The sequence below is a fragment of the Pelodiscus sinensis genome, chromosome 2, assembly GCF_052426305.1.
Source record: "Pelodiscus sinensis isolate ZL-2025 chromosome 2, ASM5242630v1, whole genome shotgun sequence".
NCBI lineage: Eukaryota > Metazoa > Chordata > Testudines > Trionychidae > Pelodiscus > Pelodiscus sinensis.
In genome coordinates, this window is record NC_143053.1 from 250,303,686 (window position 1) to 250,330,581 (window position 26,896).

The following is a 26,896-nucleotide window of genomic DNA, read 5'->3' on the forward strand; positions in this document are numbered from 1 at the left end:
CTTCCCTTAATCCTTGTACAATGAGGGTTACAGGAATTGGAGTAAGAAGTCCTCCAAGCTCAACATTATGTTGAAATAACTGCTTGCGTGTAGACGTGAACTATGTTACTTCAAAATAACATCAGTTATTCCGAAATAACGCTGCTGTGTAGACGTACCCCCGGTGATCTGCAAGGACACCTAGTGATTAAGGATTAGAATGGAAAGCAAAATTCCTGTTCTGATCCCTTCTGGGCTTGTTCCTGCTCCCTTGAAGCCAATAGGATCGTTAGTCAGGAGAGCAAGGGCAGGGCCTAGATTATGCCAACTGAAAATTATTAAAAAATCAGATTCCCTTGCGTGCTTCATTTGCTATTTGCTTTTCTCCAGCACGGACAAAGAAAACACACCAGGGAGTGCCTCTCTCTGCTGCTCTTGCCTGACTAGCACGAGGCTGCAGCGCTGTGAGGCCAGGAAGCTTTATGCCCAGACTAATTCTTTTCACTCTTACTATTTTTTTAAATCTCACCACGTCATTGCATAGACTTGAAACAGCCCATTCCTCACATTTAATAAAACCGAAATGATGGATTTGAAGGACCTGGCAGAGCTGCGTGATCTTCGGGCCAGCAAACTCTGATACAGCACCAAGCACAATGAGATCTCCATTTCGGTTTGGGCCGCTAGGTCACAGGTCCCCAAACTGAGGGGGGGCCTAGAGAAACATTCAGGGGGGTGCAGCATGACCCTGGCCAGCCCCCACAGGGGATGGGGAGGGAACACCAGCCTGTTCTGCTCTGCTCTGGCTCCAGCTCAAGCCCTGTCTCCAGCTAAGAAGGGACATCCGCCCCTGACCACAGTCCAGCCCTGCTCCCAGCCACAACCCCGACTGCAGCTCCAACCTCAGAGTCAGCTCCCGGCCCCGCTCCTGGGCCCCTGGGCAGGAGAGGGCACAGACACACTACATTATGGCTAAGGGAGGGCATGACATGACAAGTTTGGGCACCACTGCTCTAGGTAGTAGAGTGATAATAACAACTTCACTAAGTGGAAGGCAAGGTCAGTGGCATACGTAAGGCCCACAGTACCACGCAATCGGATCACAAACCCCCTTTGATATCACCAATACTGCTAAACGGCAACTGAATGAGAACTGACATTAATGTCCCTTCAAAGCATGTTACTTAAACTCACCTTTCAATGAGAAAATCCTTGTCCCATACTTCAGGGCCACAAATCGGAAGTAATCCCTCCACAGGAGCTCAAATATGACCCTAAAACACATAAGCCATGTCTTCATTTCTGCCTCTGATCAATATAAAGATGGGGTGCAATCCTGACCCCACTGAATTCAATGAGGGCTTTGCTATTGACTTCAGAAGCGCCAGGCTTCATTTCACCTAATGGCCATCACTAATCACATCCAGTGTTTTATTTACACCACGTCACGTTGCAAATATGGTCACGTGACCAGGCCATGCACAAAATCTACCAGTCTGATTTTTATCATGAGGATTATAACAGAAAAAGTCCTCACTGAGTACAGTGGGTGGATCGCTTTCCAAACCTCACGCCAAAGCTTGAACAGAACAACTTAACTCTCTTCTGGGGTGCAATTCTGCACTTCTGAGAGGTGCTGAGGCTCTGACGTAGCAAAGCACATGCATATTTTTAAACTCCTTCCACAATGCTCTACTGACTGAGAAGGATTTAAGCAGAGACCTCCATAGGACTTAATAGCCTTCAGCTTCCTTCAGGAGATGTTCACTGACTAGCAGGATCAAGTTGTTGGTTGTTTACAGTCACTTATAGTAAAGTCAGCTGCTATCTATGCACAAATAATTGATGTGATAAGCCACAACTCCTAGATACCTGAGATCAGCATCATCCACTGTCTGGGCAAAAATGTTCTGCTCACAAGATCTCTCTGGAAGTCTGGTTTAGATTATAGGCCAGGACATAAGAACATAAGAACGGCCGTACTGGGTCAGACCAAAGGTCCATCAAGCCCAGTAGCCTGTCTGCCGACAGTGGCCAGCGCCAAGTGCCCCTGAGGGGGTGGACCGAAGACAATGATCAAGTGATTTGTCTCGTGCCATCCCTCTCCAGCCTCTGACAAACAGACACGGTGCCAAATGCGGGACAAGAAAACCACCGTCATGCAACAAGATAAAATAAACCTCATACACACGCCATCCCCAAAGAGACAGTTTGTGTTCAGCAGTGTTATCTATTTCAGTGACTGGGATGTGTTTAGCTATTTCATCATGTCCTTTCACATGTATTTGAAAACGTTTATCATTACAGTGTCTGTTTGTTGGACATCAGAGACACATGATTGGAAAAAAACAAGAAAAAATTAGCACATTCATTTTGGAAATGTGCTGCTTTTTTTAAGTTTAGACCACTGCAAAAACACACACCAAACTATTTTTAATCAAAATTTTGAATTTAAACACAGAAAAACAATACAGAAAACTTCTGACCAATTTTGCTGACACTGATTTTTTGACCAGCCAGAAAGCTGGCTAACACTTTTTTTGGAAAAACATCACAAAAAGGGATTTTTTTTCCTGTTTTCTCAACCACATCTAGCATTAGGCCTTGATCCAAGTGGATATATTTAACTGTACAACTGTGAGTAATGCCACTGAAATCCAGAGGACTACTCACGGCAAAACAGTTAAGCAAGCAAAGCATGGTAAAACGGTTAAGCCACAGATGGCTGGTTAGGGTCTCAGATACAATGGTGATATGATTGATAAAGAAGGCAAGACAGTCACACAGGGAGTCTATGTTATTTTATAATATTTCAAATATGATGTCAAATCCTGGCCATGTTACTAATATGAGAAATCTCATTCTTTCCAGAACGATCTTGTTTGCTCTGACTTTGTAATGCATCGTAGAGAACAATGAAGGAATTACTTTATTATTAGTCATAATCGTCTAATAATAATAATTAATATTAACTATTTCTACTCGCAAGATACTCAAGGCCTTTTGGTGACCAATGTAACCAATATTAGAAACAGAAATTCAATGGAGCCTGGTAGTAGTCAGCAAGCAAGCTCAGGAAACACCAAAGTTAATCAAAAACAATTGTCGTGAATCATTTCCTCTTCTAGTTCATCTACAAACTAGATGTAAGTGTACATTTCAAAGACAAAAAGAAAGCCATGTTGATCTGGTTGTGTCCTACCAGTATGTGCTCTGATTTGCAGTTCTCTCTTTCTCATACTTCCGGATCTGCTCGTAAATATATCGGGGTGAAATACAGCCTAATGCTAGCCTGTAAACACAAGGGCAACATTTAAAAAGCAAGACCATTATAAGGAAATGAGACCTCAAGGCATACACAAAGACAGTGTTTCTCAACCTTTTAGTATAAAGTACCCCTTTTTAAAAAAAAAAGTTATAAATACCTCCAGTACCTCCAGTTTTCAGACACACGAATTTTTTTTGTATCATTGCAACACATTTGTTTAAACAACTTAATCATAGCTGGGCAGGCGATGAAATTTTTGGGTGTAAAAAATACAAAAATAATAAAGCGCTGTAAATCTTAACACAAAAATTCCGTTTTCTCCAAATTTCAGTTGGGTTGACGTACCGTCCAGACTTCTCTCAAGTACCCCTAAGGGTACTCGTACCACTGGTTGAGAAACACTGCACAAAGAGAAAGGGAGGATTGCCTTGTGCTTACAATGCTAGAGTAGAACTGAGAACACCTTTGGTCAGTTCCCCGTTCTACCACTGGCTCTCTGAGCCCTGGTCTACACTACAGCTTTATTTTGAAATAACCCACCTTTTGGTCAAATGCATAAGCGGAGCATCCACACTATCAAGCCCGTTATTTTGAAATAGGAGACCACTTATTTCTAAATCTGTACTCCTGCTTTTCTCGGGGAATAACGCTAATTCCGAAATAGCGGTAATATGGACCCTCCGGTGCCACTATTTTGAAATAACTACTCCCCAGAGTAACTCGAACTAATTACACATCAGTGCTTCCAGGGGCTCCAAGCTGAGGTAGTGCATCCACATTTATGGAGCCTGCCTCGGACTAATTTCGAGGCTTCCCCATAGTGGGGACATGCTATTTCGATTTTGTAAAATTGGGAGGTATTAAGTTGAATTTAGTATTTCAAAATAGTTTCCTAGTTTAGACATAGTCTGAATGACCTTGGTCAAGTCATGCAACCCAGCTTTACAGCATGTGTGATAATCCCTCCCTCACAAGGAGAAGCTCATTCATCTCTGTGATTCTACCGTGATGGGAGTCATCGAATACCTCGGTGGATAACTTTAGACAGGGAAGTTTGAAAGTTTTGCCCTAGGTGACTTGTTCAAATCAGTCGTGGTTTTAGTGATAGAAATGTAGCCGTGTTAGTCTGGGGTAGTTGAAGCAAAATGCAGGACAATGTAGCACTTTAAAGACTAACAAGATGGTTTATTAGATGATGAGCTTTCGTGGGCCAGACCCACTTCCTCAGATCAAATAGTGGAAGAAAGTAGTCACAACCATATATACCAAAGGATACAATTAAAAAAATGAACAAATATGAAAAGGACAAATCACATGATTTAACTAGTGAATCAGTGACAAAACCAGAAATGGAATCCAGAAAGTCAAATTCCCTGTCCTCTGTTCCCGCCACTGGAAACCCTTTCTTTGAATACAAGTCTACTACTCCAGGGGAAATTCTGAGCCATTGCAGCACAGCAGAAAAATACCCCCTCGCCCCACACACACAAATTTTCTTGGCTTCCTTGCAGAAAATGATTTGTGTGAGGGGGCAAAGAGAAACCGCACCAGTGCTCACTCACCCCTCCCAGCAGCTTGAACGCCCTGTTCAGGCAGCCTGGGGAAAGAGATAAATCACTGGGGGGAAGAGATCTGGAAATGCCCCAGTCACCGAGGGACGTTCGTTCCAGCTGTGGTGGGGAGGGGGCAGGGGAAGATGGAGATGAGTTCCCCTCCTCCTTCCCTGCACAGAGCAGCTGGGAGTTGATCTAGGTCAGATCAAACCCCAGAAACTTCCCCTGGCTGCAGGAAGCTCTGAACCACACAGGCAGGGACCTGGCCAGAAGTGCAGGGAGGCGAGTCTCACGGTGGAAGTTCCAAGTGTAGGGGAGTGAAGTTTTGCTGGGGGACTGGGTGCGAGGGGATATGGCTGCATTGGGCTTGAGCCGACAAGGGGTGCAGCTCCCTGTACAGCAACCCCTTTTCTCACCCACATTCCCAGAACCCCCCCACAAGCTCCAACTTCACTGAGCCTCACCCCTTACATCAGGAGCCCCCACACACCCAGACCTCCCACTGAGCCCCACTGCACCCTGACCCCTCCACCCCAATAAGCCCCACTCCTTCTGCCCCCCAGCCTTAACCACTTTTACTTGAATGCCCCTGCAGAGACCCATTTCCCCCACACGGAACCCGTGCACACCCGGATCCCCCATGAAGCTTCCTCTATCCAGACTGTGCCATACAAAGCCCTGGTACACTTAAGAGAATTCTGCACAAAAAACATGGTTTTTAATTTAAATTCAACTAAGTTCTGAATATTTTAATTTAAATTCCACTAAGTTCTGAATATTTTAATTGTCAAAACAACACAGAAACACAACAACAATATAATCACTCCATTTCAATTATCTTGGTAATTTATTTCAAAATACTTGTCAACAAACATTTGAAAATGCTGTGATTACATTGTATTGTTCTGATAAATAATATATGTAGAATTTTAAAATATTGTGCACAGAACTTTTAACTTTTTGGCATAGAATTCCCTTAGGTACTGCTGATTCTAGACACCTTTGGGATCTGAGAAATGCTTTTATCTTGATCTTTCTTGAATTTTATTTGAATAGATCTTGAGTGGACAGTCATTTCAGCAGGTGAAAATGTTTAAGAAACTGGTGACTTTTGAAAAAATATGGCCCCAAAAGGTTTTCCTTGGTTTTAACCCTCTCAATATGTCTATCTGCAAAGTCAAGTGGCAGGTGCAGGAATGTGACTAGCTGGAATTCTATTTGACAATTATTATTTTATCTTCCAAACACCAACCCATAACTTTCACAAACAGAGACGTGACTGTATGCCTGATGTCATGTAGTTGAATGTGAGCACTTCAGCACATGGACTAATCTTGTTCCATTTGGAAAGCACTTAGCTGATTGTGGACTCAACCAAAAACAAATGTGAAGTCATGCTAATATCCTGCCACAAAGCAATAGTCCATGAAAGTGGCCCCAGAATCCATAGATCCCAATTTCAAAAGGAGAAATACCAGATCTGAATAACTTTCACTGTTGTGTGTGGCAACGTTGTAGCTGTATTGATCCCAGGATATTAGCGAGAGTAAGCTTAAAAGCTTTTCTCTTCCACCAACTGAAGTTGGTCCAATGAACACTATTACCTCACCCACCTCATCTTTCTAGATCTTAATAAAACACAAGAATGTTCCTAGAAAAAAAACCAGATTTGATTGCAGTTCAGTCAGAGACATGGGAGTCTTAATACAGTGTGATCCTGTATCCGTCCATTTGGTAGCTGATCAGATAAGTAGCACACACCCCTGAAAGTCTCTCTGACATCAGGACAAATTTGGTTCTCCTATACCAGTGTAAATCTGGAGTTAACTCAGTATCTCCCAAGATTGGGCTCACGGTCCCTACATAAAAAAGTATCATGTCTTTAAAAACTCAACAGATCAGATATGTCAGTGTTCACTGGTTGTATTGCACCACTCCTGCAGTGAGGAGTGCCCATAAACTCAGCAGATCTGGCCAGGTGAAGCTGGCCTCTGCCATGCCACTGCCCGATTCCGGATTTCAATGCAGTGGGCACTGCTATGGCATATCCACACCTCTGCGATTCGCTACAACCAACAGTCCAGTGGGAACTTCCAGCAACTGGCATTCTGTGGAGCAGTCCTAAGACTATGCTGCTTTACTCTTGGATACCAAACCAGCCCTACAATGAGGGGCAGGGCCTAAAGGCATTTTACAGCTGCCTTTGCTTTACAACCTCAATAAGCCATTGCTAAAGGCATCTCAGACACAAACACAGTTCCATGCAAACAGAACCTGATGTTTCAACAGTCACATGAAATTAAGGAAGAATACTTACCATGGTGCAAACTTGGTTGAATAATCTATTCCTATCAGTCCATTTCGAGTCTCCTTGTAAGATGCCACCAGGTTCTATCCAAGGAAAAATTAAAAACACTATCTACACAGCTGGCAAATGTATACTTTCCCGATGTTAGAGACAGGCATTTTTGCAGGACAATGGTCCCTCTAGTGGCAATCTAGCAGCATTATTTGGTGTCAAATTATTCCTGCCAATGCATAATATTTAATGGCCCCAGTAGTTTTTATTACAGATCCTAGTTTAGTTACATACAGATAGTCCCCAACTTATGAACGAGTTACATACCAAACACTTGGTCATAACTTGAGCTGTTCATAAGTCGGACTCCATTCATTTATGTGACTGCGCTGTTCGTAAGCACGGATCACGCGTTCGTAACTCGGGGACCAGCTGTAATGCGCTTCGTGGGAGGTTGGTCCTAAATACGAACGGTCTTAAGTCGATGCATACATAACTCGGAGACCATGTGTAAATTCTGCGTCCTGCTTTACTCCGTAGTAGATTTTTACAAGCACAATGGGATATGGTCTCACTGATTCCTACTGGGAGTAATAAATCAATCTCAGAGGGGTAAGTGTCTTAGTCTGTAACTTTAAAAACAATGAGTGTCCTGTGGTGCCTTAGGTTACGTCTACACTGCAATGCTATTTCGGGATACTGGAGTATCTTGAAATAAATATCCTGCATTTTCACAGCAAGCCCATTATTTCAAAATATAACCGGCTCACTATTCTAACATGAAGACAGATTAAAAAGACTTGGACTTTTCAGCTTAGAAAAGGGGAGACTAAGGGGGGATATGATAGAGGTCTATAAAATAGTGAATGGTATAGAAAAAGTTAATAAGGAAAAGTTATTTACTTATTCCTACAATATAAGAACTAGGGGTCACCAAATGAAATGAATAGGCAGCAGGTTTAAAACAAACAAAAGGAAGTTTTTCTTCACTCAGCACACAGTCAACCCATGGAACTCCTTGCCAGAGGGTGCAGTGAAGGCTAGAATTTTAACAGGGTTCAAAAAAGAGCTAGATAGATTCATGGAGGTTAGGTCCATCAATGGCTGTTAGCCAGGATGGGTAGGAATTGTGTCCCTAGCCTCTATTTCTCTGGAGGTGGGTGATGGGAGGGATCATGTGAGGATTACCTTTTGTGATCCCTCCCTCTGGGGCATCTGGTATTGGCCACTGTTAGCAGACAGGAAACTGGGCTAGATGGACCTTTGGTCTGACCCAGTATTATGGCCGATCTTATGTTCTTCTTACGTCCCTGTAAACCTCATTTTACGAGGAGTAAGGGACGTTCTGGAATAGTAAACAGCACCAAATTATGAAATAAACTATTTCAAAATAAGATCAAAATAAGATACACAATTTGTGTAGTTCAAATTGCGTATCTTATTTCGAGCTACAGTGCAGGGTTAATGCACCTTTTGAGAATAACAAAAATATATATAGTATCATAAGCTTCTGTGGGCAAAACCCATTTCATCAGATGAACTGGAAAGGAATAACAGAAACCCAAAATGTTATATCAGAAAAAGAAGTGGGAGGGAGGGGGGAAGAAACCTGTAAATTGTAGCTTATGAGACTAATTAAGTGGGCTGGTAGTGTCCCATACTTAGCTTTTGATGTAAAAATGAGGTGTTAAATGCAGGGAAGGCTGGCTTTATAAGGCAACATTCAGTTAATGTCTTTGTTCAAGCCCAGGAAAAGAGACTGTGACCTGCTGAGTGACTTTAGGCAAGTCACTCTGCCTCTCGCTCAGTGCCTCAGTTTCCCCATCTAACACACAGAGATAAATGATGGTGGTTTCCGTTGTAAAGTGTTTTGAGATCCATAGAGGAAGAGTGCCACATAGGTGATGAGGAAATCCCAGTGGGAGCTGAAACTTCTGCCTGCCCCACTAGGGTGTCATTCTGGCAGGGGGAGGTAAGAGAGGGCACTGGGGGAAAATGCACACACTTACCGTATCCCAGAAATAATGCTGCAGCCTCATTAAGGCCTGAGTCTCTCCTCCACTGCAGGGGAAGGCTGTTCGCGGATCAGCCAGAGGCTCTGCCATGGAAAGCAATGAAAACAAGCCACTGGAGGCAGCCCAAAGGTAGGGTGAACCAAAACCACGGGGGAGATGCCTACAGGGCTACGGGTTTGACTCTTGCTGAGTTAATATGGAAACATTAGTCTCTGTCACACGTGAACGGGAACTCTCCTCTGTGCCACGCCCTTAAGTGGCAGGGCCACAAATGAGGGCTCTGAGTCCGCTACTGTTGGAAGGTGCAGGAGTTAGCCCAAGCAATAGAGGCTTATGCTTAAGAACAGGAGCGGGAACCTTTTTTGGGTCGGGGGCCGCTGACCACAGAAAAAACAGTCGGGGGCCACACACGAGAAGCAAAAACGAAACCAACAAAACCCCCAACCCTCCCTGACATGGCCCCTGACTGAGAAGAAGAAAGACACGCCCCACACCCCACATCCCACTCCCCCAGCCTAGCAGTTTTTGTGTGCTCCAGCCCCGTGGTGGGGCAGCAAGGAGACTGGAGTGCACAACAACTACTAAGCTGGAGGGTGGGGGGCGATGAGCCTCGGGAGCTGGATCCAGGCAAGCCAAGGGCCACATTTGGCCCCCCAGCCTGAGGTTCCCTCCCCCTGCTTTAGAACATTCCCATGGTCATTGCTGTCTGATGGCCCATCCTGGGGGAAGACGCCATTACACACATTCCAAGACACTGGCTGTTGTGACAATCCTTTGTCCTTCTAGGCTGCACTCGGGAGTCTCTGGGGCTACGTCTAGACTGCAAGCCTCTTTCGAAAAGGAGCGTCCAAACTACAACCAGTACTTTTGCAAAAGCAAGCCGTTTTTTCGAAAAAGAGCACCCAGGCAGTCTGGATGCTCTTTCGAAAAAGCACAGTTTGCATAACATCGTGCCTTTTTTCGAAAGAGCACTTTTGAAAAAAGGCATTCTTCCTCGTAAAATGAGGTTTTCCGCAGTCGAAAAAACTGCCGCGTTCTTTCGATTTACTTTTGAAAGTATGCGATAGCAGTCTAGACGCAGGGGAAGTTTTTTCGAAAAAAAACTACTTTTTTCGAAAAACCTTGTGGTCTAGACACACCCTGGGAGAGTGAGTTCCAACTCCAGCAGCTCATGACACCCAGCTTCCCAGGGTATGTCTACACTACCACCCTAGTTCGAACTAGGGTGGTTAATGTAGGCAACCGAAGTTGCAAATGAAGCCCGGGATTTAAATATCCCGGGCTTCATTTGCATCTTGCCGGGCGCCGCCATTTTTAAAGCCCCGGTAGTTCGGACTCCGTGCCCGCAGCTACACGCGGCACGGAGTAAGTAGTTCGAATTAGGCTTTCTAATTCGAACTACGGTTCCACGAGGTGTACCAGTAGTTCAAATTAGAAAGCCTAATTCAAACTACCTACTCCGTGCTGCGTGTAGCCGCGGGCACGGAGTCCAAACTACCGGGGCTTTAAAAATGGCGGCGCCCGGCAAGATGCAAATGAAGCCCAGGATATTTAAATCCTGGGCTTCATTTGCAACTTCGGTTGCCTACATTAACCACCCTAGTTCGAACTAGGGTGGTAGTGTAGACATACCCCCAGGGATTAATGAGTGCGCTCTAGAGCTTATAGCACAACCATTCTCAGTAATAACGCTAGGTGGAGCTATTCTCTGCTCTCAGCTAACACACGTTCTGCTCCGCTTGCCCATACGTTGTTTAAGGGAAAGCTCATCAACATTAAGATCTTTCTTTTCAAAACTGAAGTTAATTTCTCAATTACACCTTTGTTGTTTGATTGTTTTCAATGGTTGGGCAAATCTGTAGATAAATAGCCAGACTATTTACAGATGTTCCAATTACTTAGGGTATGTCTACACAGCAATGCTAATTTGGGATACCAGAGGTATCTGGAAATAGCTACCCTGCATCTTTTGAACATCTCCGCTATTGTGAAATATAGCAGACGAGCTATATTGGCATGCCTGTAAACCTCATTCCACGAGGGATAAGTGATGTCTTGACATAGCGCTTTATTGCAAAATTTGGTGCCGTGTACACACACCAAATTTCACAATAGCCTATTTCAAAAAGAATCGAAATAAGATACACAATTTATGTAGCGCAAATTGCGTATCTTATTTCAAGCTAAGAGAGCAGTGTAGACACACCCTTAGGGTATGTCTACACTTGCACCCTCTTTTGAGAGAGGGATGCAAATGCAGCTGAGCGAAAGTGCAAATGAAGCGCAGATTTGAATTTCCTGTGCTTCATTTGCATAATCGCAGATTGCCGCTATTTCGAAATACTCTATTTCAAAATAACAAACTCTATGTAGACGCAGTTATTTCAGGAGAAAACCCTTCTTCCGAAATAACCGGTAAACCTCATTGTAGGAGGAATAAGGGTTATTTTGGAAGAAGGGTTTTCTCTTGAAATAACCGCGTCTACACAGCGTTTGTTATTTCGAAATAGGGTATTTCAAAATAGCGGCAGTCTGCAATTATGCAAAATGAAGCATAGGAAATTCAAATCCGCGCTTCATTTGCAATTTCGCTCAGCTGCATTTGCATCCCTCTCTCGAAAGAGGGTGCAAGTGTAGAGATACCCTTAGATTTCAGGTAGAGCCCATCTATTTCTTCTGTGGTTGTACAGTGCCTAGCACAATGGGGTCTATATCTAGGACTCCTAGGTCCACAATAATACTAATAAAGGTAATAAATTGAGCTTCAAAACTCTTTGTAATTATCCCCTTATAACAAGACGTAGGCAGAGCTACCATTAGCCCACATTTTCAAGAACGGTCACTGGTTTGGGGTCACTGGTTTGGGGATACTTCCAGTTTTGGGTGTCTCCCATGTAACACCTTGGGTGTGATTTGCAGAGTTGCCAAGCCCCATCAACTCCATCTGAACCTAATGGGAGCAGCGTTGACTTGTTTTGCAACAACATTTTCCTACCCTTCAGTCCAAACTCCTCTGGCATGGGGATGCAGCCATCTTCAACTCCTGGGGCCAGAGGCTTTAGCTGATCTGCCATCTGCACAGTTGGACGGACTTTGCCCTGAGACTCCACTGCTTTTCGGAACTGGGTATAAACATCAGGCAACCTGTGTGGGTCACAGCAGTTAGGGCTGCATAGGAAACAGGCCCCCGCAGTTGTCTCCACACAGCGATACACTGCCCCAGCACAGTAAGTCGATGAAAGGGCAGGGTGAACATTTTAACTGTGAGCTTGTGACCTTAGGAACTGCCCAATGTCTAGTTGTAAAGGGTTCAATGTTTCGTCAGCAAATCCTATGAGGCCTGACAAATTCACTACACCAACCATATTGTTCTCATATTTATCTCTAAGGAATGCTGTATGCGGTAGCAAATAAAAGCTGCTGATACACTGGTCATTAATATCATTGTGCCTTGTATGTTTGCACAACATATGAGAAACGCTGGATACGTACTGATATGCTATCAAGTCTGCAACCAAATCAAGGAAGAAACTGGTTTTTCCCATACAAGAGAGAAGGTAGCTAATATACATTAAAGAAGCCTCATTTAGGTTAAGGCCCAGTCTCTGTCATCTGGAAAGTTGCTCTGGTAGATACCTCTGGCAGACAATAAAATGAGCGAGGTGGATGAAATGATCTGCATTTCTCCTGTTCCTCAGCACAGAGAAGAGGGGCGTGTGAAGGAAGACACCCTCAGTGCTCGGCTTAGAGAGCAGGTCTGAAACAGGCCAGGGCAGGCTCAGCCAAGGCAAAGTCTGGATGCTCCTATCTAGCCATTGTACTAAGTGCGGGGGCCACTGTGAGCACAGACAGCATTCGCCCTGCTTGTCCTGCGGGAAATGCAGTCAGCCAGCCATGTGGGCACCAGGGCCTTTGTCACCCTGGGACAAACAAAGAAGCAACAGGAGCAAACTGTGCCTTTTGGGGGAGGTGAAAACAATTAATAAATAAAAGGCCCCCTCCCTCACCAATGGTACAGAAGGGCCAAGAGACTCCTCCCCACCCCCACTGGTATAGAGGGTCAAGAAGCCCCTCCCCTGTGGAGCAGGTGGGTCATACAGGCTTCCCCAGCCCTCCTCCGGCTGGGGTAGATGGGCCCAGAGGACCCTGGGGCAGAGACTCAGCTGGTGCACCAATGGTACAGCTGGAAGGACCCCCTTGAGTGTGCCCTGACTTTAGGTAGGTGGGCAATGCTGGGGGTAGGGTTAAGACCTGGTGCCCTGACCCTGTTCCCCAGCGGTAGCACCTGGCGGAGCAGGGTGAGCCTTGGTGCCCCGACCCCGATCCCCAGCTGAAGCGCTGGGAGGACTGGTCGAGGGTGGACCTGGATGAGGCCCACCTGTGGCTACACCCCTGTAGTGTACATTGTCATAACTCCATTAAAGCCAACAGAGCTATGACAACTCGCACCACCTGAGGATCCGCCCTCTGACCCTGCAGTGAATGCAATCGGCGGAGGGTGGGGGGAAAATGGGCAGCATCCCCACTCACAGGGACCGGTCTACCTGGAAATGTGGCTGAAGGGCAGGTCGTCCCGGTGATAGAGAGTGGATGCCCAGAAGGTCTGGATCTTCACCCCGTGATGAGCACACACCCGCTGCAGCGCCTTCTCCACGTCCAGCTCCTCTGTCGTAGCCTAGGGCCAACGGGGACGCTCCTGTCAGCTCACCCAACCTGCAGCTGCACATGCGACTGAGAGCACATGGAATGCCTCCCGCACACCCAGAGCCCTGCTCAGGAGCTCTCTCCTTTCCTCGATTTGTCTTTGGCCTCAATCCCTCGCACCCCTCCTATTGAGAGGCGAGCACAAGCAAAAAGCCAACCATTCCTAGAGATGCTGTGTCCTGGCTTTCATGTATCAGATAAGCACCCATCAGCGGAACCCAACTGCCCATCGACCTGTCTGCTATTACATCCTGACCCCGCGCCCTTGGAAGCCAGTGGGAAATCCTTCCTCTGAATGCACAGACCTCACATCAAGCTCTTAATGGGCCAATTTCTTGTAGGCACCATAGCAGCATTGGCTGTTGGGAAGGACTCTGAAGGAGAAGAGGAACAGCTCAAGGAGAATGAGCCATGGGCAGCAGGCACGAAGCTCTGGGTCCACAGCATACTGATGTCCAGGGGCAGCTTTCCACTCACCTCAGTGGGCTGTGCATCATGCCCAGAGAGAGTTGTAGGAAAAGTGGCCACACGGCGCCGTTGGTGGAGCCAGGACTCGATGTGACAAGATGGGGTAAGCAGGGAGGGGCACAGCTGTGATGGGCTTTTAACTCAGATTGAGCAGCTTGTGCTGGGGGATGAATGGATTTTTAAGTCCAGACCCACGCGAAGGGATCTCTTCTGAAGGGCTGTGGCTGTGATTCGGATGGGTGGCTAGGGACATTGTGGGTTTCCAGTAGTGGCTAACAGTTGGTTCAATGAGGATAAGCTGGGCCAGCCCCTATCACTGTCCCAGACCCCACACCTGACTCCCTTCTGCGCCTTACTCTGGCTTCGGACACAGTTGGGCAGTTCAGATTCCAACCAACAGAGGGGAGTGCTGGCCAGTTACTTGCCACCCCGTTCAGCATGAGCAAGGCCGTCCCTACCGATAACACACAATAGGCAGCTGCATAGGACACCACAAAATTTGGGGCACCAAATTGCCCATATTTTGTGGTGTCCTAGGCAACTGCATGCTACGTATCGGTGCCAGCTCCAGAGGCTAGTCCATCCCTCGGCTGGCCTCCCTGTGGGCTCCGTGCCGGCTCCAGTGACCAGCCCCATCCTCGAGCTGGCTTTCTTGTGGGCTCAGTGCTGGCTTCAGCAGCCAGCTCCATCCCCCGGCCAGCCTCCCTGCAGGCTCAGTGCAGATCCCACAGCCAGCCACATCTCCTGCTCGGCTCTCCAGTGGGCTGTGCCCAGCCACCACTCACCAAGTGAAAATGCTGCTTCTTTCTGACTGGCTGTGTGGCTGCCCCCTGCTCCTCCTTAGTTCTCCAGCCTATGCTGGCCCTCCAACCTCCCACCTGCTCCCTTGAGGCTGTCAGGTGAGCCTCCCTCCTTGTCCTACTCCCCACAAGTCTGGGCCTGCCCCCCACAGCTTCTGCCCCCGAAGCTCCCACCCCCACAGAGGGCATCCCCCCCCACAGGGGGTGCAGATGTCCAGGCTGCGTAGGGCAGCAGCATTATTAAGGTTGGCCCTGATTATGAGGCTTCTACTTCTCTGACTGCAGGGAAGAACCCCTCTGCCCCCTCCTCACCCATGCAGCTGCTACACCAGAGCAGCCAATTCCTTGCTCTCCCGCCGAGCTCCTCCCTCGTGCTGACACGGGGCCAGATTTGCTGGGCAAATCGGTGGAGCTCCACTTCTGCCAACAGCACGACGTCCTACCCACAAGATAAGGCCTCTCTCCTCCTTTCCTTCCTGTCCCTGTCCGAATGCAGGGACACTTTCGCTGCCTCCATTTCCCTATGCACCACTACGCTGGGCTCTTTGCTGGCACCTCCTTGTTCCCACTGCACCCTGCCTGCCTGCTCTTGGCTCCCACTCTGAGACAGGAGTCAGGGCGTGGTAGCATGTGCACATCATTTCTGCAGCTTGAGGGACATTCAGCAGTTTCCAGCAGGAGGAAGAATATTGCTCTGCCCCATGGCAACTGGAAACTGCCTTCCTTCAAGGCTCAGTGCTTCAGTATGGTCATGCATTATCAGTGGCCTATAGCCTGTATTCCCTACAGGTCACCCACAACTGACACCCATCCTCCACTTGGACCCAAGACATCCCTGGGAACAAGCCAGCTTCTGAAGGGTTAATGACATCACAGCAGCAGAGAATATCGGGGACTCTGAGTTCACATGGCCAACACGGCCTTGCCATAAACATTCTTGCCAATTTTTTGCTGAATCAACAGGGTTTAAACTTTTATTTTACCTCTTCATGGAAAGCCACGGCAGTCACAGAGCCCAGCTGCGTAATAAACTCATGAACCACATCTTCTGGAGTCCCTTTCCTCACCACCAAATTACTATGGACACACAAAATTGGAATGAATTAGGCTTTCTGCGATTACTTATTATTAATAATTATTTGTAATAACATGGCACCTAGGAGCCCCAGTCATGGACTAGGATCCCATCATGCCAGGAGCTGTACAAGAACAGACGAAAACGATGATCCTGCCCCAAACAGCTTGCAGTCCAAGTATGAGACAAGAGACATCAGTTGGATACAGCCAGTCAGAGCTAGGAGCATAAAAAAAGAGACATTTATTATTGCCTCTCTTGTCCTTTTTTCCCGCAATTTCACATGTGCATGGCCCTCATTGTTTATGGCCTGTTGAATGCAAACTGTTTGGGACAGGATGTCATCTGCATTTGTATTTGAGAGGGAAAAGAGAAAAGATTAATTTATTAACATCAAGAAAAGCAGGGCAGTGACGCTACATAGCTCTGCGATAGTTAAAGCAACGCCATCAGAACAATTTAAATTCAGCACTTTACATTACACAAAAATACTGCTTCAAGAGGGAGCTTGGATGGGTTTCAGTTTGGGGTGGGGCAGAGACATGCTATGGAAATGGCTGTTCCTCTCCACGCATCCAACATGAACATAAGGGGAGAGTTATGCACGAGGTGGGGGGAGAGGGGACACACCACTATACATGGATAAGGTGAGGGAAAATTACAATCAGGTCTGTTAAAACTTGGATTTAAAGGACATGGCAAAAATTAACACTGGCGCATAGGTCTGAATGATCTTAAAAACCAGAGGTCTCTACCACTGGATCCAAAGAAGACTCTTTGACCTGCAGAAGTGTTAGGTTTTATAAAATCTTTGTGAGTCAGTCACATGGCATCACACACACTTGAGCAGTTCTGAGTCGCTCTAGTAGAGGGCAGCGACACATATACATACTGGCCAGTTTATTACCTTTGTTAGGGATTCTAACTGGTCCTCCTAAAGCAACATAACCCTTTTCACAGATCATAGCATTCTGCAGACCCAAAGGTACATTTCTGGTGTGATGATCCACAACTGTCACCTCCATGTCCCTCAGGAGAAGGCAAGCCAGCTGCCGCGCATTCTGCTAGTCAAGGACTAACACCTTGCTGTGATCATACTAATGTGAAGAAAAAGTGCTTGGAAGATTTTAGGTCCTGTCCATGCTGGTTATTGCTAATAACTTTCCCTAAGCAGCGTGGATAAGGAGATTTTCCTGAGAACCGTGTTAACAGTGGTATAACACTGATCTATGGTCTACACAGAACGCGATAGTCCATGCTGATCTGGGAAAACATCTTTCATGCATCAAGAACTAACATTGAGCTCTACAGGATAGGAAGAGAATGGGGATGGGGAGACCAGCCTTCAACTTCCTTCTCTACCACAAATTTCCTGTTACTTAGACAATTGGTCTCAGTTTCCACCTGCAATAAAAGTACTTCCCTACGACACGGGGCTGTTGTGAGAATAAATACTTCATATAATGTGAGGTGCTCAGCTATTATGGTAACGAACGTGTGACGGGATGGACAAGGCCCTGAGACCCCCGGCTGGAGGTTTCTGGCATTATCATACCCTGCGCTAAAAAAAAAAAGGACCATAGAGAAGTCCTTCAGGCACATTAGAGTGGCTGCAGGAGGCTCCAACCAGTCATGGGACAGACAGGAAGGCCTATAAGAAGAAGCTGTAGGATCAGCCTCAGCTCAGTGCCTCTGGAGCCCTGAAGGAGTAAAGATGGGGTGACTAGTTGAGGGAGAAGTAGCACCTTGGACAGCTCCGTGTGGGGAGCTAGTGTGGACAGAAGTTAAGACAGAGATAAAGCCCTCCCGTACCGTGGTCAGGATGCGGAAACTGTCTCCAGGAGGGAAGCTCTGGAGGCACCACTCTCTCAGTGTGGGGAAACCAAATGGGAGACTATACAGAAGGCACCAAGATAGGCCTCTCTTAAGTACGTATCCTGGAAGGGGGTTGAGTGATTTGCACCAGGCTGTATGACTTGTCTGAAAGGCTTATAAAGAAGAGTGCAGGCACACACGCTCAGCAGGAGGTGAGTATTGCCCCATTACAGGGAGCCATATAAAGACCTTAAATAAATATGCCATAACCATTGACAATGGGGTTTCTTCCATAATATGAATCCTCTAATTCTGGCTGCTGCTAGAGACAGACTATTATTGGGCTAGTATGGGAACTCCTGCGTATTTATGTATTAGCAGCAGGTGCTTAAACTCGGTTATCACAAGCTTAGCTTGTACCATAGGGCAGACAAGTTTTAAGGAAGAGGAGCTGGAAGAATCAAGTGGGTTAAACAATAAAACAGACGCATGATCATGACAAATCCCCATGTACCTTCCTTTTTTCTTGAGCGTTTGTCTTAGGTCCTTCACGCTTTCCAGTAAAAATTTTAGTCGGTAGGGCCCAGTCTTTGGGAAACCATAGTGATAGGTTCTTAGGTAGTGTCTTGGATCAAAGCAGTAGAGAGGAATGATATAGTCTGCGTTATTCTGAGCCCAGTGCAGTACCTGGAAATAGAGAGGAGCATTTATGATGTCAGTGCCCCAGGTGTCTTCTTTCTGTACAACAATTCATGGCACCATTTCCAATTTTCCTTTATTCACACTCCTAAAGAAAAAGGGAAACATGCAACTGGATATCGTACCAAACGTTTGTTATATGACAGAGTCACTCTCTCTGCCAGGGCCCGATCCTGCACAAACTTTGTAGGCAAAACTCCCATTGACTTAAAACAGACCAGGATCAGGGTGTAAAAATTAACTACTATAAAAATTAAATACTTCCTCAAAGGAGCTTCCACAGCACAGGGGTGAAAAGTCAGTAGGATCATGCTGACTAGTCAGTAATCAGATCCCCACAGAAGTGCTTCAAGGCTAACCGGGGGATGCTATTGCTTTTATAGCCACCACCTCCAACCTCTCCCTTCCCATTCACAGAGCCAGAACCCTTCACCACAGCCAGGTACCACTGAGTAGTGATAGGGACACTCTCCCATCATATCATCCCCACTCTTGCCCTACGCTGGGATCTGCTGTCCTCTCAGACCCTGTGCTGGCAGGAAGAGAAGTGAAAATGTGGCCCTAATTGAATAGGCTAAAATTTGTGGGCAGTGTTCAGAATAAGCTACTGGGCATGAAAAGCTCAGAGTGATATTTGTAATAGCAGGAGTGCTCTCTCCAGACTCCTATTCAAATTCCAATCTGGGTATAGTAGACTTCCGATAATCCAGAACCTTTGGGATTTAGGTGGTGCTGGATTATCGGATATGCTGGACTATCAGGAGGTACTATAAAATGGTTATATTATATATATATATACACACACACATATATACTATATATAAAGTCTTTTTAACCCTTTTTATTGTAGCACAAGCATTGTCCAGCATCACACAATGCCAGGGGCAGACTGACTCGGTCCCGTCCAGTTTTGCTCGGTTCAGCTGCTGCCGCTGCTGCCTTGTGACTCGTTTTTTGCCAAAGCTCACTCATTAGTCTCTTGCCATTTTGATGCCGGACTATCAGGAGTGCCGTACAATTGGATGCTGGACTATTGGAGTTTTACTGTAATTGCTGTTGGCCTCTCTAAATTCTCCTCTAGTCAGGCAGGATACTGCACTGATACTTGATTCCTAAAGCCAAGCGCTACTCAGAACTCTTTCAGCTCCAAGAATCCCAGTATGTCCCATTCCTCCCTCCCAGGGATGATGTCTGCAATGTGCTTGGAGACCCTTGGATGGCTGTTGCTAAGGATGTAAAAACCACGTACAATAGTTAACTGGTTAAATGATTTGTTTGATCGGTTATCCAGGAGCTGCTCCGGTCCCAGCTCTCCACAGCCATGGGCCGCAGGGGCTGTTCCTTCCCCACTACAGCAGGGACTGCTCCAAACCTGCCGCAGCCATGGCCATGTGGGGAGGAACTCTGGTTAGCCAGTAAGCATGCTGGTAAGGCATATACTTACCAGTTACCTGGTTAATCTTTAACATCCCTTCCTGGTGCTATAACAAATACATGGCACAACCCATGATACACTAAGGGCAATGCAAATCATGGTCACTAGGGCCCTACCAAATTGATGGCCCCTTTGGGTTAATTTCCTGGTCATAGGATTTAAAATTCCTAAATTTTGTCATTTCAACAACTTGAAATCTGAAATGTCATGGTGTTGTAGTTGTAGGGGTCCTGACCCCAAAAGGAATTGTGAGAAGGGGACAGAAGGTTATCGAGGGGGTTCCATTTCTGCTATTCTTACTTCTGCACTATTGGTGGTGGTAGCGGCAGCAGCAGTGCAGAAGGATTACATAGTATGGTACTGTCACCCTTATGTTGGCAGTGCTGCCTGCAGAGCTGGGCCCTCAGTCAGCAGCGACTCCTCTCCAGCCTCCCAGCTCGGAAGGTAGTGCAAAAGCAGAGCTGTCCCATCCATTGGACTATGTGAGATTGCTTCCCGGGGCCTCAGGTGGCCTGAGGGATTCCCAGGGGCTGGGTGCACTCCACCCCCATGCCCACCCCTGCTGTAGTGGGAGCTGCAAGAAGCAGAGTGACCTAGCCCCAGAGTGCTTCACACCGTCATCTCCCAGCCAAGCCAGTGCCCTTGCTGGCCCCAGACCTCCCTGGTAGTCCCCTGGATCAGTTGCTTGGAAGAGGGGAGGGTCTCAGAGAAGGAGCACAATGGGGGCAGCGCAGGGGTGTGAAGCGGTGGGGCAAGGGGGCGGAGCTGGGGCAGGAAGAGGGGGTAGGGCTTGAGCGGTTGCCCCCGGCTCCACCCCCGTAGCAGTGAGGCTGGGTAAGGGTGGCACTTCCGTGACCTCTCTAAAAGAACCCTGCAGCTCCAGGACCCCCTGGTCTCCCTCGTGCGACGGTCCGGGGGCAGGCGCACACAAGTCCCGCTCCGCAGCAGAGAGCAGGTGTCGGGGTCCTGACACAATTCTCAGGCTGGGGATGTGGCCGGGCCCTAATGGTCACACAGGGACCCTTCCCACCGGGACCAGCACTCAGAGAATCCCCCCCCCCCGGGCTTTGAGCAGCCCCTTTCCCCACCCACAACGGCCCTGCTCTGCCCTTGTGACCGCAGCGGAGAACCCCGGCCCGCCAGCCCCGTTCCCGCAGCAGCAGCCGCGGGGCGGAGCTCAGAGGTTACATAAAGCCACGTGCGGACGCCGCTGCCCAGCGCCCGGGAGCAGGCGGACCCGTGCAGGGGGCGCTCAGCGGCCGGGATGCGGGGGGGGGGCGCAGACCGAGCCCCTGGCTCCGCCGCTGGCTCCGGGGGCTGCGGCCGCTGCCTTGGCCCCCGCCCGGCCCCACCTGGCTGTCGTGGTAGCGCAGGTCGGTGCGCAGCAGGCAGATCACCGTCCTCGGCGCGGCCCCCGACATGCTGCAGACCCCTGCCCCCGCGGCTGCCCCGGCCTGGCTCCCCTGCAGCCTCCGCACCGCCCTGCGAAGGCCGGCCCCTGTAGGGCGGGGACAGGGCAGGGCAGCGGGAGCAGCGCCAGGCTCGTTCCGCCCGGGGTTCTGCAGCGGTCGCGTTTCTCCCCGCTCCTGCCCAGCCTTCAATCCCTGATTGCCAGCGGCCGGCCGGGCCAGGCCTCCCGCCCTCCAGTGGCCACCCACTGATGTGGAAACTAATCGGAGCCCCCTGGGTCTTGCCATTTGTGCCTACAGTTACCCTGGCCCCATAATGTTCCAGGTCCACGGAGGGCGGCCGCGAAGTCTAAGGGCGCTTGGTGATAGAAATGTAGCCGTGTTAGTCTGGGGTAGTTGAAGCAAAATGCAGGACAATGTAGCACTTTAAAGACGAACAAGATGGTTTATTAGATGATGAGCTTTAGTGGGCCAGACCCACTTCCTCAGATCAAATTTGATCTGAGGAAGTGGGTCTGGCCCACGAAAGCTCATCATCTAATAAACCATCTTGTTAGTCTTTAAAGTGCTAAGGGCGCTTGGATTCTCTTAAATGTCAACCCTCCGAAACAAATTGGTCAACTCAAATCGCAAGCAGGATTTGAGGAGGAGGTTTTGGTACAAATAGAAAAACGTAATGTTAATACATCACCGGGACCGGATGGCATTCATCCAAGGGTTCTAAAAGAACTCAAATGGGAAATTGCTGAGCTATTATCTGTGGTTTGTAACCTAGCCTTTAAATGGGCTTCCATACCTAAGGACTGGAAGGTAGCTAAGGTTACACCAATATTTAAAAAGGGCTCTAGAGGTGATCCTGGCAATTACAGACTAGTAAGTCTAACTTTAGTACCAGGCAAATTAGTTGAAATAATAGTAAAGAATAAAATTGTCAGGCACGAAGAAGAACATAATTTGTTGGACAAAAGTCAACATGGTTTCTGTAAAGGGAAATCATGTCTTACTAATCTATTAGAGTTCTTTGAAGGGGTTAACAAACATGCAGACAAAGGAGATCCAGTAGATATAGTACACTTAGATTTTCAGAAAGCCTTTGACAAGGTCCCTCACCAAAGGCTCTTGTGTAAATTACATTGTCATGGGATAAGAGGGAAGGTCCTTTCATGGATTGAGAACTGGTTAAAAAACAGGAAACAAAGGGTAGAAATAAATGGTAAATTTTCAGAATGGAAAGGGGTAACTAGTGGTGTCCCCCAAGGGTCAGTCCTGGGACCAATCCTGTTCAACTTATTCATAAATGATCTGGAGAAAGGGGTAAGCAGCGAGGTGGTAAAGTTTGTGGATTATACTAAACTATTTAAAATAGTCAAGACAGAAGCAGACTATGAAGAACTTCAAAAAGATCTCACCAAACTGAGGGTATGTCTACACTACCACCCTAGTTCGAACTAGGGTGGTAATGTAGGCAACCGAGGAGTAACGGTAGTTCGGAATAGGAAGCCTAGTCCAAACTACCTAGTCCGTGCCGTGAGTAGCCGCGCGGCACGGAGTCCGCACTAGCGGACATTTGAAAATGGCGGCGCCCAGCGAGATGCAAATGAAGCCCGGGAAATTCAAATCCTGGGCTTCATTTGCAACTCCGGTTGCCTACATTACCACCCTAGTTCAAACTAGGGTGGTAGTGTAGACATACCCTGAATGATTGGGCAACAAAATGGCAAATGAAATTTAATGTGGATAAGTGTAAAGTAATGCACATTGGAAAAAATAACTCCAACTATACATACAGAATGATGGGGGCTAATTTTGCTACTACAAATCAGGAAAGAGATCTTGGAGTTATCGTCGATAGTTCTCTGAAAACTTCCACACAGTGTGTAGCGGCGGTCAAAAAGGCAAATAGGCTGTTAGGAATTATTAAGAAAGGGATAGAAAATAAGACGCAGACTATCTTACTGCCCCTGTATAAAACTATGGTACGCCCACATCTTGAATACTGTGTACAGATGTGGTCTCACCTCAAAAAAGATATTTTGGCCTTAGAAAGGGTTCAGAAAAGGGCAACTAGAATGATTAGGGTTGGAACGGGTCCCATATGAAGAGAGGTTAAAGCAACTGGGACTTTTCAGTTTAGAAAAGAGAAGACTGAGGGGGAATATGATAGAGGTCTATAAAATCATGAGTGGAGTGGAGAGGGTGAATAAAGAAAAGTTACTCAAAATAGTTACGTCCAAAGCTGACTGCTAAACATTAGAAAAGGATCTAACAAATCTGGGTGACCGGCCAACATAATGACAGATGGAATTCAATGCTGACACATGCAAAGTAATGCACATGGAAAAATGTAATCCCAACTATGCACACAAAAATGATGGAGTCTAAATTAGCTGTTACCACACAAGAAAGACATCTTGGAATCATTGTGGATAGTCTTCTGAAAACATCTGCTCAGTGTTCATTGGCAATCTAAAAAGCTAATCATTAGGAAAGGAATAGATAAGAAGACCGAAAATATATTACCTCTACATAAAGTCATGGTATGCCCACATCTTGAATATTGCATGCAGATCTGGTCACCACATCTAAAAAAAAAAGGATATATAGGATCTGGAAAAAGTACAAAGAAAGGCAAGAGAAATTAAGAGTAAGGAAAAGCTTCCATATGAGGAGAGATTAAAAAGACTGGGACTTTTCAGCTTGGAAAAGAAAAGACTTAAAGGAGGGGGATATGTTAGAGGTCTATAAAATCATGAATAGTATGGAAACATTGAATAAGGAAATGTTATTTCAGGCCCATACCCAGGAATTTCTGGGGAGAGGGGCTTTTTTTGTAAATGTAGACTACATTTTTTTAAAATAAAAAGTTCAAAATAGTCATGCAATGAGTGTACATAAGAGAGGTTAATGAAAAATTGGAGTAGAAAGAGTGATTGGTAAAATGATTTTGTGATAACATTCTTACACTTTATACAGTAATAAAGGTTTTATAGAAATTACCTTCTGGGATCATGGTGGACAGCATGGCTTCCATGGCCCCTCGCTCCCGCCACTGCTTGTGCCTGCTGCTACTCTACCTGCTCAGCGAGGCCAGTGCTGGGTGGGTGCTGGTGGGTCTTGTGGCCAGTGGGGCTGGGCCTGAGCTGCTTTTCATAGATAGGGAGCACTGTTCCCCCAGCCCTGCTGTGCTGCAACCAGCCCCGCCCACCCATCTCTCTGTAACACAATGCTCTCCCATCCTCCCAAAATAGTGGTTCTCAAACTTTTTGGCTGTGGCCCACTGGGCTCAATGCAAATCTTTGCGTGGACCGCCAGTTGCTAATGGAAGCTCACCATTAATTACATAATTACGCCCGAGCCATTTTGCTAGTGCTGTAGCTAGGGAGAAGGATTTAATTCAACCGGTAAGAAAGGAAATATTCATTTAAATTATCAAACAGACTCAGCACTTTAACTTTTTCATGTTAGTTTATCAAACTTCATTTTAAATAAAGTAAAATATTAATTTGTGTCCAACACAAAAGGTTCCCATGTTTTCTTTATTTATGGCAAGGGTGGGGAACCTTTTCTGGGTCGGGGTGGCCACTGACCTACAGAAAAATCAGTTGGGGACCATACAAATGAGAAGCAAAAAAAACCAAAACCCCTCCAAAAAACCCCAATGCTCATTGATGTGGCCCCCAACTGAGACATTTCACTCCTCTGGTGCTCCAGCCCCACCAGGGGAGGGTGAGGGACAAGGAGGACTGAGGTGCGGGGCTTCCCATAGGCCAGATTTACTTTTCTGGGGTTCCAGGGTTAGTGGATTTTGTGGATCCCCCCAAGCTCTGGGGTTGGGGCAAAAATGGGGGGTTCAGTGTGCAGGACAGGGCTACCAGTGAGAAATGAGGGTGCAGGGTCTGGGTGGGAAGGTGGGGTGCAGCACGGGGTGAGGGAGCAAGGCCTGGATTAGAGAAAGGGTGCAGGAGCAGGCTGGGAATAGGGTGTCTGGCCAGGGAGAGGGGACAAGAGCAAGGGAAGGTGCAGTATGTGGCTAGGAGGGAGGGTAGAGGAGCAAAGGTGATTGCAGGAGTAGACTGTGGGTAGGGTGTCTGGCCAGGAGGGAGGGTGCAGGAGCAGGCTGGGGGTGCGGGGACACTTACTTGCCTTGGTGCTGCACACTGGTCCCAGGCCCCACCTCCTACTGCTCCCATTGGCCAGATTCTGTTGGTGCGCCGGTGGGAGATAGAGAAAGCCCCAAGCCTCGCTGCTGTTCCCCCAGCTGGGGGAATCACCTAGATGATTACCTGTATGGTTCATTCCTTCTGAAACACCTGACATTAGCCACTGTTGGAAGACAGAATACCGGGCTAGATGGACCATTGGTCTGACCCAATATGGGCATTCTGACATTCTTTTATGGAACCTAGATGTATCTGCCCCTACTGTAACCATTAGACTCCAGTCAGAGCTGAGACAGAGTCCAGGAGTCCTGACAGTGTCTCTCTCCCTCCGCAGAATTAGTCATGAATTGAGGATATACATTAAGGCTGCATCTAGACTAGCATGATTTTGCGGAAATACTTGTAATGGAAGAGTTGTGCTGATCAGCTGATTGTCGGCACAGCGCGGTAGTCTAGATGGGGATCAGCCTACCCCAGCACCCTTTGTTGTCAGAGCCTTTATGCCTCGTGAAACTTCATTTTCTCGCTTCATTTTGCTATGTCTAGTAAACTCATCTACATGGTTCCGTCGACGGAGCCATGTAGTCTAGACACACCCTTAGGGTGTGTCTAGACTACCTAGTTTTGTCGACAAAAGTGGACTTTTGTCGACAAAACTATACCAGCGTCTACACTACCGCTGAGTTCTGTCGACATAACGTCGACAGAACTCAGCAGTTTTGTCGACGCTGGTAAACCTCATTTTACGAGGCATAACGCCTTCTGTCGACAGAACTCTGTCGACAGAAGGTGTTATTGCCTGTAACATTGCGTCCAGACTACGGAGTTCTGTCGACAAAGCAGCTTGCTTTGTCGACAGAACTCAATGTGTCTGGACGCTCTTTGTCGACGGAAGTTTTGTCGACAGTATCTGTCGACAAAACTTCCGTCGACAAAACGCGTTAGTCTAGACGTACCCTGCCTGAGCAGTCTCAGTACAAGCCAAAAGGCAAATCAGACCTATGTAGTCTAGACACACCCTAATACTGCCAAAGTCTCTATCCTCACTTTGTGCCCTTCCCCCCCCCCCCATTCTCACAGCATGCACAGGTTGTCCCCCTACCAAAATCTGATATAGTGTCCCTGCCACCCAGAGGAGTGTAAGAGTGATATGGATTCCCCAAGTCTGGCCTTTGCATGCCCAGGACCTTATTGTTTCAGGCTGGGGGACCCTGATA

The 26,896-nt window shown here is 47.2% G+C and overlaps 1 protein-coding gene across 2 annotated transcripts in view; it reads right to left on the bottom strand.

Moving 5' to 3' along the window:
• Positions 1-21,619, bottom strand: part of LOC102449437 (cryptochrome DASH-like) — a 39,571-nt gene extending 17,952 nt beyond the window's left edge. The window contains exons 1-9 of one of the 2 annotated variants that reach the window (XM_075922858.2): positions 21,463-21,619; positions 18,491-18,663; positions 16,070-16,163; positions 13,659-13,789; positions 12,110-12,258; positions 9,109-9,197; positions 7,118-7,191; positions 3,182-3,271; positions 1,174-1,253 (exon numbers count right to left, since the gene is read on the bottom strand). In XM_075922858.2, the coding sequence (XP_075778973.2) occupies positions 1,174-1,253; positions 3,182-3,271; positions 7,118-7,191; positions 9,109-9,197; positions 12,110-12,258; positions 13,659-13,789; positions 16,070-16,163; positions 18,491-18,663; positions 21,463-21,531 (949 nt within the window). In that variant the 5' untranslated portion in view covers positions 21,532-21,619. Of the gene's footprint in view, positions 1-1,173; positions 1,254-3,181; positions 3,272-7,117; positions 7,192-9,108; positions 9,198-12,109; positions 12,259-13,658; positions 13,790-16,069; positions 16,164-18,490; positions 18,764-21,462 lie in introns of both variants that reach the window. The other variant, XM_075922859.2, reaches the window with a different exon arrangement.
• Positions 21,620-26,896: the final 5,277 nt, after the last annotated feature.